The sequence below is a fragment of the Dendronephthya gigantea genome, unplaced genomic scaffold (assembly GCF_004324835.1).
Source record: "Dendronephthya gigantea isolate DGI-Jeju-01 unplaced genomic scaffold, DenGig_1.0 000012F, whole genome shotgun sequence".
Taxonomy (NCBI): domain Eukaryota; kingdom Metazoa; phylum Cnidaria; class Anthozoa; order Malacalcyonacea; family Nephtheidae; genus Dendronephthya; species Dendronephthya gigantea.
The window spans coordinates 3000522-3012560 of NW_021163022.1; the positions used below are offsets into that span (position 1 = coordinate 3000522).

The 12039-nt window shown below is 36.5% G+C and overlaps 2 protein-coding genes across 3 annotated transcripts; one reads left to right on the forward strand and one right to left on the reverse strand.

Annotated features, from left to right (window-relative positions):
• Positions 1–204: 204 nt before the first annotated feature.
• On the reverse strand, positions 205–2226 carry LOC114519163. 2 transcript variants are annotated; one of them, XM_028539241.1, is made up of 3 exons: positions 1409–2226; positions 613–1177; positions 205–525 (listed from the first exon to the last, which is right to left on the reverse strand). In XM_028539241.1, exons 1-3 carry the CDS (start codon positions 2161–2163, stop codon positions 292–294), a joined length of 1554 nt encoding a protein of 517 aa, XP_028395042.1. In that variant the 5' UTR covers positions 2164–2226; the 3' UTR covers positions 205–291. The 2 variants fall into 2 exon arrangements, with proteins under 2 accessions (XP_028395042.1, XP_028395041.1); XM_028539240.1 differs by having other exon boundaries at positions 205–528.
• A 1065-nt stretch (positions 2227–3291) lies between these two features.
• LOC114519052 (uncharacterized protein PFB0765w-like) lies at positions 3292–6370 on the forward strand. Its single transcript, XM_028539104.1, has 3 exons — positions 3292–3754; positions 4385–4532; positions 4933–6370. Exons 1-3 carry the CDS (start codon positions 3292–3294, stop codon positions 6368–6370), a joined length of 2049 nt encoding a protein of 682 aa, XP_028394905.1.
• Positions 6371–12039: the final 5669 nt, after the last annotated feature.

A 12039-nucleotide genomic window follows, 5' to 3' on the forward strand; every position in this document is an offset into this window, starting at 1 on the left:
TAACCATTCAACAAATTACTCATTATGTTCCCCTTTAGCCCACATACACATAACGTCTTTTTTTCTCTAGTTTGTCTAATTCAGACAATTGTTACAAATTAACTTATAACTATATAAGAACTACAATATGGTTCCAATTACCTATGTCAAAATATAAAACAAACAGAAAGAATATTTACTTGATAGTAATTGTTGTGACTGTTAAACTAAGAAAATGATTAATGGATAATATATTTATTATTACATATTTTATACATACATTTTTAAAGAAGTCTTCATTTTGTAATTCATTTAGTGTGGTGACTGTGATGTTGATTGGTTAAGTATTTCTGTTACAAACAGGCATACTTGGATGTAGGTGTTAATGCCATATGCATCGTCATCTTGAAGTGGGTGAATCTTTTCTTTTAGCTCCTCCAACTCATCATCAGAAATGGGTTGGCCCACATCAAGCAGGTCAACTTCACACCCTCCTTCTGAACAGAATGAATGTTCTTCAGTCTCTATTCCAAACTCAGACCAAAACTGCTGGATAAAAAAGATTATGCATTTTTCAGTATGATATAGTCTACATTATATATTCTATTCCATGCAAATCAATTGCATATATACCTCACAGTCCTGTGATGGTTGATTTAGAATTGTTTGTGCTGCCAAGTCATTACTTGCTGCAATGTTACACAACCCGCTGATCCAAAGTTGGTTTGGAGTCTTGTTCTGTGCTGTTCGTATAGGATGATCATTCCATCCATTAACAAAATGAGAAATATGTTTGTTTATTCTGTCAATAAATACATAATGCAAGCAGAACATATGGACCTCGTTGCTTAAATCTAAATAACCTGCTTCTTCCATATAGAAGAAAACAGAGTAGTAAATATAAAGACAACCAACAAAAAGATCCCTCCAAAAACGTTCAATCCTTTGGTTGTGAACGCTTGGGCCAGTGATGAAGCTCCCTCTTCCAGGTCCTCTAGCTGGATGGTTTAACATGTATCGTGCAACACCGACATTTTCAGTACCCTGATCAGCACGAACACGGGAAGGTAAACCATGTTCATCCACAGCTTTGACAAAATGACTTAAAACTGTTGTTGCCTTGTTATTCCCACTGCACGACATAAACATTACTTTTCTTGAAAATCCATCTATACCACCGTGAATAATTATTTTCCACCTAAATAATCATTAAAAATGGCTCTTTATAGTCCAGTTACTTTATAAATAATATTTAGGTTATAGACCACTGTAATATTAGTGAAATGCATGACTTTTTCATCATACTTTTTTTCTCCAAATAAGAAAATAAGAGTGCTCCAATTTTATGGGTGCGTGGTGGCAGGAAAGCCAAATGTCACATGATGTATTATAAAACTTATTAATTTTAATAAAAAAAAATATATGTCACCTTTTCAGTTTGTGGTTGCCATCAATATGCCAGAGTGCAAGTGGTCCTGGCACATTGTATACTCTCCTATGGGTAATTTTCAGTTGAAGAGCGCGAATGAAAGTCCCTTCTGGGTCAGTCCGTCTCATTGACTGCCTCACTCTTTCCTCTTGTATCTTAAATCCCCTTGCAAGCAGATGACCTCGCATTGCCTTGTAACCACAATTTTTAAATTGTGAACTGATTTCCACAACAATATTATCTAGTTCCTCATCACTAAAACTGGCATAAGACTTTTTAATGGATAAATTGTACTCCCGAAGTCGTCGATGGACTGTTTTTTTACTGACACATAGCATTTTTGCAATGTCTGTAACTTTAAAGCCATATTCAAGAAAAAGTTCAATTTGTTCCTTGGGAATCTTAAGCTTTGGTCTTCCACTAGTTTGAGTAGAAGTACATGAAGTAGTCTCGTTGTACATGAAAAAACTAGAAGTATTTTGCCTTAATTCGCAATTATTAATAGCTGATAATAATTCTTGGGCTTGAAGAAGATGCTCAACGAACGTTTCTTCCCTTTCAAAATAATCTCCAAACCTTGTGCACAAAGAAATGAGCCATTCAAGTCGGTACATAGCGTAGTCAACATCAACATCATGATTTCCTACACCATTCAAACAGTTGAGTAGATCACAAATAACTGCCTTAAAATTGTTAGTCAACAGTACCTGCGGCGTTTGGTGTTGACCTTCGTTTTGTAATGTACGAGATGACATATATCTTGGTCAAAATGTTTTAAATGAATTGTATAAATTTGCTGTTTCCAAAAACATTTGAAAGCTGGCCAGAAAATTTAAAATGATTTATGCGCCCGCGTGCATGGAAGGTAGTACTTCATAATATAGTTGTAGATTCGTATTGGCTATCCATTGCCTATCCAATACGACCTATTGCCTATGCAATACGACCCATTGCCTATCCATTACGACCCATTGCCTATGCAATACGACCCATTGCCTAAAAATACGACCCATTGCCTATGCAATACGACCCATTGCCTATGCAATACGACCCATTGCTTATCTAGTAGGACCCATTGCCTATCTAGTACGACCTATTGCCTACGATTATACAACAATTTAGTCCCTAATTCCCCTCCATACATTCTATTCTGTATGCGTATACGATCTCGCTGTTTTGGTATGTATGTAGTGTGTGACGTCATGATAAATTTCATGATGTGTGACGTCATGATAAATATTAAACCTATTTTAGATATGTTTCATATAATTTAGATATGTGTCACATTATGTTATGAAAAAATTAAATAAAAATCGATATGTACATTTCGCAGCACTTCACTTTCTATTAGAAATTTCTAGTAGTAACATGTAATATTTGTAGATGTGAATGCTGTCTGCTGAAACTTTAGCATATAGCTCACATGCACAATCAGTTTCTGTAAACATAAGTAGAGGCAGGAACGCCGTGTCATTCTACCTAATATTATGCTTCGGCCGAAGAGGTCTGAACGTGATCCCAATTATTTTATACATCGTCACGCATCGTCATTCATTTCAGCATTAGCTTTACTGCCATCATTGAATATGATCAATGAATGTGGTAATTATTGGCATGGTGAGTAAAATAGCCTGCTTATTTAGGAAAGAATGACCCCCTTCATTAATCATCAGCAATGAACAGTGATAATAATATGCCGATCCTCACTGATCCATTGTATTCTTCTGTGACTGACAAAGGATTTTACACATGCACCAATGATCTCCGGTAATGACATGGCCCATTCTTTAGACTACAGTAGTGTCAACCACGCGCTTTAGTATAAAAAGTCACACCCAGTTTACCGTGCTGATTCAGTGAATCAGTTTAATCAGACGATATTCATGGCTTCGCGAAGAAATAATCCGGCCGTTATTGGCTACATCCACAACCTGTCACCTTTAAAAAAAGGTAAAAAAACTGAATGGTGCGACTTCGAACTACAAATGCAAGACAAACGGGTACGAGTCGTGTGCTTTTCAAAAGCAAAGTATGATATTCTGGCGGAGAAAGAGAAAACTCTAATGCCAGTGCAGATCTCGAACTATCTGATCGGTCCAGGCTGGAGAAGTACAGAAGATGAATACAAAATCAACGACATGACCGTTATCGCATCGCCAAAAGCGTCACAGTACAATTTTCAATACACTCCCGACGAAGAACCAGCGATCGTTGCATTAATCGGCGTAAAGAAGAACATAGAAACGGGCAGCAAGGTGCGTATTAAAGGCGTCGTTAAGAAAGGAGAAACGGTCGAGAAAACTAAAAAGAAGAATCTAAAAATGTTGAAGAGTACTATCAATGACGGTACGACGACATTATTTCTCACTGACTTTGTGGGAAGACGAAATTGAGAGAATCGAGGATGGTAAAGTGTACATCTTTACGAACGTCAGTGTGAGACAAGTGGACCAGAACAAGACGCTCTCCACAACACCAAGTACTGTTTTTCTCACAAGTTGATAATGATGAAATGGAGACGCTGGACGATTCTTTGGCGGTAGAAATGCTGCAAGAGCCAAGTGAAACTATATTATATGTTAAACGTTTCAGGTCAGTAGAGGCTGACAAGTATCAGTCTTGTCTACATTGAAAGAAAAAGATACATCCAGGTCTACAAAGTAAAGTTATTTTGATGTCCACGGTTTCCTAAACGCATACGCATTGCCGATTGTAAATTCGAGATCGCATGTCAAGTGTTTATCAAAGCAACTGATGATAATGGGAATGATGAAATAGGGTTAACAATTTTTGCCAATGTGCTTGAAAGAATTCTGAAAACAACGAATTTAACTGAACTTACAGAGGACGAAATAAGCGAGAAATTATTAAACTAAGAAGACATCAAAATTGTGTTTGGAAACGATTACATTGTCACTGAATGTAGCCCGTGCAGTGGAACTCAGAATTAAACAGTATAAACCGATGTTGTTGTAGTGATAATCAGTATATTATGGTTAGCTGGAAAACGCGGACACGGACACACGGACATGGAAAACGCGGACATGGAAAACACGGACATGAAAAACACGGACACTAATGAAACACTCGGAGTATGTGTCAGACTGAAAGCAACTCTAAGAATGTAGGTCACACAGCCCAAGACAAAAACAGTAAGCAGGATAAAAATACAACAAAAGAACTCGAAACAGAAGATCAAAAGAGTAGGGAAGAGCAACTGCAAGTTAGGCGTATGAATTATTTGAAGCGAAAAAATGCAGAAAGTGCTGAAACAAAAAAGGAAAGGCTTGAAAAATGTCGCAAATATAAAAAGGAACAGAGAGTAAATGAATCTAATGAACACAAGCAAAGTCGTCTGAGGGCACAAAACGTACGCGATAGGCAAAGGAGAGCAAGTGAATCAAGTGAACATCGACGAGTAGATTACAAGTTCAAAAGTCACGTAACATAAGCAGAATAGCAAATGAGTCTGAAAAAGACAAGAACGAACGCTTGTTGCGACAAAAAGTTTGTGATGCTTTTAGAATAGCAAGAGAATCTAATCAACAAAAGAAATGTCGATTGGAAGCGCAGCAAATACGTGATATAAAAACCAGGGAAAATGAATCTGAAGAACACAGAAAAAATCGACTACGCGCACAGCAAATTTGTGACATAAATAGAAAAGAAAATGAGATTGAGGAACACAGAAAAAATCGACTACGCGCGCAGAAAATTTGTGACATAAATAGAAGGGAAAATGAGATTGAGGAACACAGAAAAAATCGACTACACGCACAACAAATTTGTGACATAAATAGAAGGGAAAATGAGATTGAGGAACACAGAAAAAATCGACTACGCGCGCAGCAAATTTGTGACATAAATAGAAGGGAAAATGAGATTGAGGAACACAGAAAAAATCGACTACGCGCGCAGCAAATTTGTGACATAAATAGAAGGGAAAATGAGATTGAGGAACACAGAAAAAATCGACTACACACACAACAAATTTGTGACATAAACAGAAGGGAAAATGAGATTGAGGAACACAGAAAAAATCGACTACACGCACAACAAATTTGTGACATAAACAGAAGGGAAAATAAGATTGAGGAACACAGAAAAAATCGACTACACGCACAGCAAATTTGTGACATAAATAGAAGGGAAAATGAGATTGAGGAACACAGAAAAAATCGACTACGCGCACAGCAAATTTGTGACATAAATAGAAGGGAAAATGAGATTGAGGAACACAGAAAAAATCGACTACGCGCACAGCAAATTTGTGACATAAATAGAAGGGAAAATGAGATTGAGGAACACAGAAAAAATCGACTACGCGCACAGCAAATTTGTGACATAAATAGAAGGGAAAATGAGATTGAGGAAAACAGAAAAAATCGACTACACGCACAACAAATTTGTGACATAAACAGAAGGGAAAATAAGATTGAGGAACACAGAAAAAATCGACTACACGCACAGCAAATTTGTGACATAAATAGAAGGGAAAATGAGATTGAGGAACACAGAAAAAATCGACTACGCGCACAGCAAATTTGTGACATAAATAGAAGGGAAAATGAGATTGAGGAAAACAGAAAAAATCGACTACGCGCACAGCAAATTTGTGACATAAATAGAAGGGAAAATGAGATTGAGGAACACAGAAAAAATCGACTACACGCACAACAAATTTGTGACATAAATAGAAGGGAGAATGAGATGGAGGAAAACAGAAAAAATCGACTACGCGCACAGCAAATTTGTGACATAAATAGAAGGGAAAATGAGATTGAGGAAAACAGAAAAAATCGACTACGCGCACAACAAATTTGTGACATAAACAGGAGGGAAAATGAGTCCGAGGAACACAGAAAAAATCGACTACACAGACAGCAAATATTTAATGACAATTTGAGACAAACCGAGTCTGAAGAATGCAAGTTACAGACCAGCCAAACAACAACAGCGTGACAAAAAAAGAAGAAATTGTAGTAGTGTTTCTGATCTTATAAGTAAGTTTCAGACCGATGTATCAAAGGCCCAATATATATTTATACTTGTTGTGACCAGTTGTGGTATAAGCATAGTGTTAATCCTGTTGAAAAACTAAGAATGTCAAAACCTACAATAGCACAATACTTGTTTAACAAAAGAAGTGTTGAAAATGTTGAGTGGATCTGTAAAACGTGTGAAAAACATTTAAAAAACAATAAGATGCCTCCCTGCTCCCAAACAAATGGGATGGTATTTCCAGATATTCCAGAAAATTTTGACTTAAATGCATTAGAATGGAGACTTGTTGCACCTAGACTTGCTTTTCTGAAGCTTATATATGCAAGCACCAAGGGGCAAACAATTTAAAATAAATGGTAACGTTGTAAACGTGCCAGCTGACGTTACAAATACGGTAAATATCTTACCGAGATTACCAAGTGAAACTGGAACAATTAAAGTTCAACTAAAACGAAAACTGCAATATAAAAGTTGTACCATGTCTTTAAATGTAAGACCACATAAAGTATTCCAAGCTGCAACTTATTTAGCCAAAAATAGTATATTGTATCGCGAGCAAGGCATATGTCTCAATGAAAACTGGAAGAACGATTATCGGCAAAGTTTGTCCAAATCAGATGATGCTACAACAGCACGTAAGGAATGCCCCAGCAAACAAGAACTTAATTCAAGGAAGGACAAAATAAATATTGATGCAAAAAATCAAGAATGCCAAGATGATGACTGGAGTGAAGATGACACTGATGTTCCTGCAGGAATAACTGATAGTATGTTAACCCCTGCAGATTTCATTGAAGATGACGAAAGAGAAACTATCTATAGTATAGCACCAAGTGAAGGCTCCATACCACTGAGCATATTTCGCGATAAATACTCGGAGGAATTAGCCTACCCTGGAATATTTTTTGGACAGAAAAGACCAAAAAACAAAATAAAGGTTTTCTACAGTGACATTTGCAAATCAGAATTACGAAGGTCTAACAAAAGGGTAGCAATGTGTATGGAAAACATATTCTTTAAGACAAAAAAACTGCAGATGAAAATACTTCTGGGTAAATCACAAATCGCATTACGAAAATCTAAGAGAAAAAATACATCTTTAACAGCTGATCAATTGAAGCAAGCAGGTACTTTAGAAAGTATTGTCCATCACGATGAAGGTTTTAAATTTTTACGAGCTCTACGAGGGTCGCCACCTTATTTTGAAAAAGCTAAGAAAGATTTGTTCGCTATGATAAGACAATTAGGTCCTGCAACATTGAATTGTAGCTTTTCATCTGCTGAAACAAAGTGGCTACATCTCCTTCGAATTTTAGGTCATCTTGTTGATCACAAAGAATACACTGATGATGAACTAGAGAATATGAGTTGGGAAGAGAAATGCAGACTCATTCAAAGCGACCCAGTGACTTGTGCTAGGCACTATCAATTTAATAAATTTCTAAGACAGTTCTTAATGAGCAATATTGCTGCTTTGGGAAAAATTAGTGATTGGTTTTATAGAGTTGAATATCAGCAAAGAGGTTCACCTCATATTCATATGTTGATATGGCTAGAAAATTCCCCAATATTTGGTGTTGCTGCAGATGATGATGTGGTATCGTTTGTTGATAAAATAATCACGTGTCAACTACCAAGTGGCCAATCCGATCTAGTTAATCTTGTCAATCGCCAAACTCACAAACATTCACATACTTGTCGAAAACGAGTAAAGAAGGAATGTAGATTTAACTATCCACAACCCCCAATGAACTCAACAACAATTCTTTACCCTTTGGAAGACGGCATTCCTCAAAGCCGTATTACACAATTAAAAGTCTTGTGGAAAGCAATAATTAAAGCAACAGTTAGATGACATGAAAGGTGATAATACTCTGAGCCATGAAGAACTATTACATCTCTTAAATGTATCTCAACAAGACTACATACTTGCAATTCGTTCGTCTCTCAAATCAATTGCACTACAATCTTTTTGAAACGAAAACCGAATGAACTCAGAATAAACAATTATAACTCTACATGTTTGAGTGCCTGGAGAGCAAATATGGACATTCAATATGTTCTTGATGAATATGCTTGTGCAGTTTATATTGTTTCATATATATCCAAAGCACAAAAGGGAATGAGTGAACTATTACGCAAAGCATGTGCTGAAGCAAAGCAGGGTAATGCCAGTATTAAGCAGCAAATGAGAGACATCATGGTAATAAATTCTTGAATAGTGTCGAGATTAGTGCCCAGGAAGCTGTGTATATAATTTTACAGTTACCAATGAGGAAATCGTCGAGAGAAGTAATTTTCATCAACACTTCTCCACCGAACGAAAGAGTTCAGTTGCTAAAACCACTTTCCGAATATGAGAAAATGCCCGATGATTGTGAGGAAATACACTTTAGTGGAATGTTGAAGAGGTACACTGAACGCCCCCGTAATCTTGAAGAAGTAACTTTAGCAGATTGGGCAGCGTGGTATGATGGTGTAAATAAAAAATCATACAAAAAAACCGCTTCGAAACTAGATATTGATGATCTGCCATTAGAAATTTCATATGATGAAAATAATGATGATGACCTTTCTGACGACTCCAAAACAGCAAACGATAAAATTGAAAGACGAAAGAAAAACGACAGCCCAAAAAAACGATCAAAAGCGAGAATCATACGATGTGTGTGGTTCAATAAAGAAACACATCCAGAGAAACATTTTAGAGAATCAATTATGTTTTTTACACCGTGGAGAAATGAAGAAACTGATTTAATTGGAGAATATTCATCTTATGAAGAAAATTATTTATTTTTACAAGATTCAATAAGAAATCAAATGAGTATGTAAGCAGTATGTAATGACGAACTGAATAACGCCCAAAAACAAATAGATTCAGCTTTTGACCATGAAGAAGACCAATTTGACTATCTTGCACCATTGACTCAAGAGACCGAACAACAAGATCTAGATGAAGGAACTATTGATTTAAACCCTGATTTTAACGAAAATTATGACTTATCACACGACATTGGAATTCCTTCTGCAGCGGCAAATAATGAACCCCTTGTTCAAAATGAACTACCAGACAACGAATACAGAAAAATGATCCAAATGTTAAATATAGAACAAAAGGAATTCTTTTATCATATAGTGCATCTTATAAAGACTTCAGATAAACCATTTTACGGATTCCTTAGTGGAGGTGCAGGAGTTGGTAAATCACCTCTTACAAAATCAATTTATCAAGCCGCATTAAAATACTACAGGGTGTATCAAAAAAAATGTCCCAAATGTAAAATTTCCGTTTTTCAGGATATTTTGCAGAATTTGGCAATTTTTTGTGTTCCTAGAAATAGTTAAGACTTATCTGGTATACCTAGGCCAAGTTTGGTTTTTCATTAACAAAATTATGTTACCGGGGGGGTGGTTCCTTTCCACTGATATTGAGAGGGCTTGCGCGCGAAAATGTGAAGCTGAAATTGAGATATTATTTAGCTGTCTAAAAGTAGGAAAGCTTTTTAATAAACTGTCAAAGTTTCAGGAAAATAATGCAAACTGGGAGCAACGCGCGACCCCTAAAAGTGACAAATATTTCATTGCGCGCAGTGGATTAAATGCATGGTTGATTTTAGCGTGACCGATCTCATGCAAGGCTGTGCAAATGAATAAATTAAAGCGAGAAACTGAACAAGAAGACGAAGCGATTTAATAACAAGATTTTTATTCGTGATGTTAATCCTCAACATTTCTACCATTTCTTTCTAAGCAAACTGCGGCTCGTCTGAGCATGGTAAACACTGAACGGAGAACCACATTTGTCTGCCCTGCCTCAAATTATCCATTTCGTTCGAAATTCTTTCTTGCAAATCGCCTACGCTACCACCGGCAAATCTAGGTGAATGGACAGACAAATGGTTCGCTGTTCAGTGTTTAGTATGCTTAGACAAGCCGCAGTTTGCTTAGAATGAAATGGTGGACATGCTGAGGATTAACATCCCGAATAAATCGCTTTGTTTTTGTGTTCAGTTTCTCAATTTAATTTATTCATTTGCCCACCTTGTATGAGATCGGTCACGTTAAAATCAACGATGCATTTAATCCACTGCGCGCAATGAAATATTTGTCACCTTTAGGGGTCGCGCGTTGCTCCCAGTATGCATTATTTTTCCTGAAACTTTGACAGTTTATTAAAAAGCTTTCCTACTTTTAGACAGCTAAATAATATCTCAATTTCAGCTTCACATTTTCGCGCGCAAGCCCTCTAAATATCAGTTGAAAGGGACCACCCCCCCGTTAACATAATTTTGTTACTGAAAAACCAAACTTGGCCTAGGTATACCAGATAAGTCTTAACTATCTCTAGGAACACAAAAATTTGCCAAATTCTGCAAAATATCCTGAAAAACGGAATTTTTACATTTGGGACATTTTTTTTGATACACCCTGTATAACAGCAAAGCTGGTGAAGATTTCAGACAGATTAATGTTTTACTTTTAGCCCCGACAGGTAAAGCTGCATTTATTATTCAGGGCAATACAATACACAGTGCACTTGCAATACCTGCAAATCAGTCATTAAAAAAATATAGACCACTAGATTCTAACAGATTAAACACTTTAAGATGTCAAATAGGTGCATGTAAAACTCATATTACTAGATGAAATATCTATATGGTTGGAAACAGTATGTTTAATGTGCAAATAAATAATCGATTAAAGGACATCAAAGGTAGTAAGGAAGATTTTGGTGGTGTGAGCATCATTGCAATTGGTGATTTGTTTCAATTAAAGCCCGTCATGGACAGTTTCATTTTCGATAATTTTCATAATTCAGAATATGGTGTTCTCACTCCAAATTTATGGAAACAACACTTTCGAATGTTTGAATTACAGACAATAATGCGACAAAGAGACAGCAAGATATTTGCAGAACTTTTAAGTAGATTAAGGGAAGGAAATCATACTGAAAACGATATTTCTAAAATCAAACAAAGAGTAGTCTTAGAGCAAAACTCTCCAAAACATGCGCCCCATTTATTTATACAAAACGCGTACGTGGATGAGTTTAACAACCAAGTTTATTCAACAGCGACAGGTGCAAAGTATATAATAGACGCTCAGGATAGTGTCATAGGCGCTAGAAGCAGGGAACTCAAAGAAAGAATAATGAGGCAAATTCCAAACGAGCCAAAAAAGACAAAGCAACTTATTTCCAAACTCCATATTGCCGTAGGTGAGAGAACTGAAATTTTCATAAACGTAAGAATTGATGATGGCTTGACAAATGGTTCCAGCAATATTGGTACAGTATGGGTGCAGTTCGATTATAAAGATGTTGGTAGAAAGACTAGACAAGAAAACAGACACCTTTATTGGCAAAAAAATATTCAAAATACGTGGGCACCAATCAAACCTGTCACTACCCAGTTTGCTGTTGGAAGAAATACAACAGCTCATGTTGTTAGAAAACAATTTCGTAGGCTTTTTGTAGGCTTTTTTCACATTCCACTTCCCCGTTGGCTACCACTCTCCGTCAGCTATTTAATGCGACCCAATTAGCCTTTCTCACGATGACGAATGTGCCACCATTTTTGGGGTACTTTTTTTTTAAATTGTGAGCGCAAGATCTTGTCAGGGCGGCT

Coding starts and splice junctions, on each gene's coding strand:
- LOC114519163 (XM_028539240.1), bottom strand. CDS start 2,163: ATGTCATCTCGTACATTACAAAACGAAGGTCAACACCAAACGCCGCAG. Junction 1,178..1,408: donor GGCAACCACAAACTGAAAAG/GTGACATATATT, acceptor ATGATTATTTAG/GTGGAAAATAATTATTCACG. Junction 529..612: donor AACCATCACAGGACTGTGAG/GTATATATGCAA, acceptor TTTTTTATCCAG/CAGTTTTGGTCTGAGTTTGG.
- LOC114519052 (XM_028539104.1), top strand. CDS start 3,292: ATGGCTTCGCGAAGAAATAATCCGGCCGTTATTGGCTACATCCACAAC. Junction 3,755..4,384: donor GAAGAGTACTATCAATGACG/GTACGACGACAT, acceptor ATGTTGTTGTAG/TGATAATCAGTATATTATGG. Junction 4,533..4,932: donor CTGAAAGCAACTCTAAGAAT/GTAGGTCACACA, acceptor TGATGCTTTTAG/AATAGCAAGAGAATCTAATC.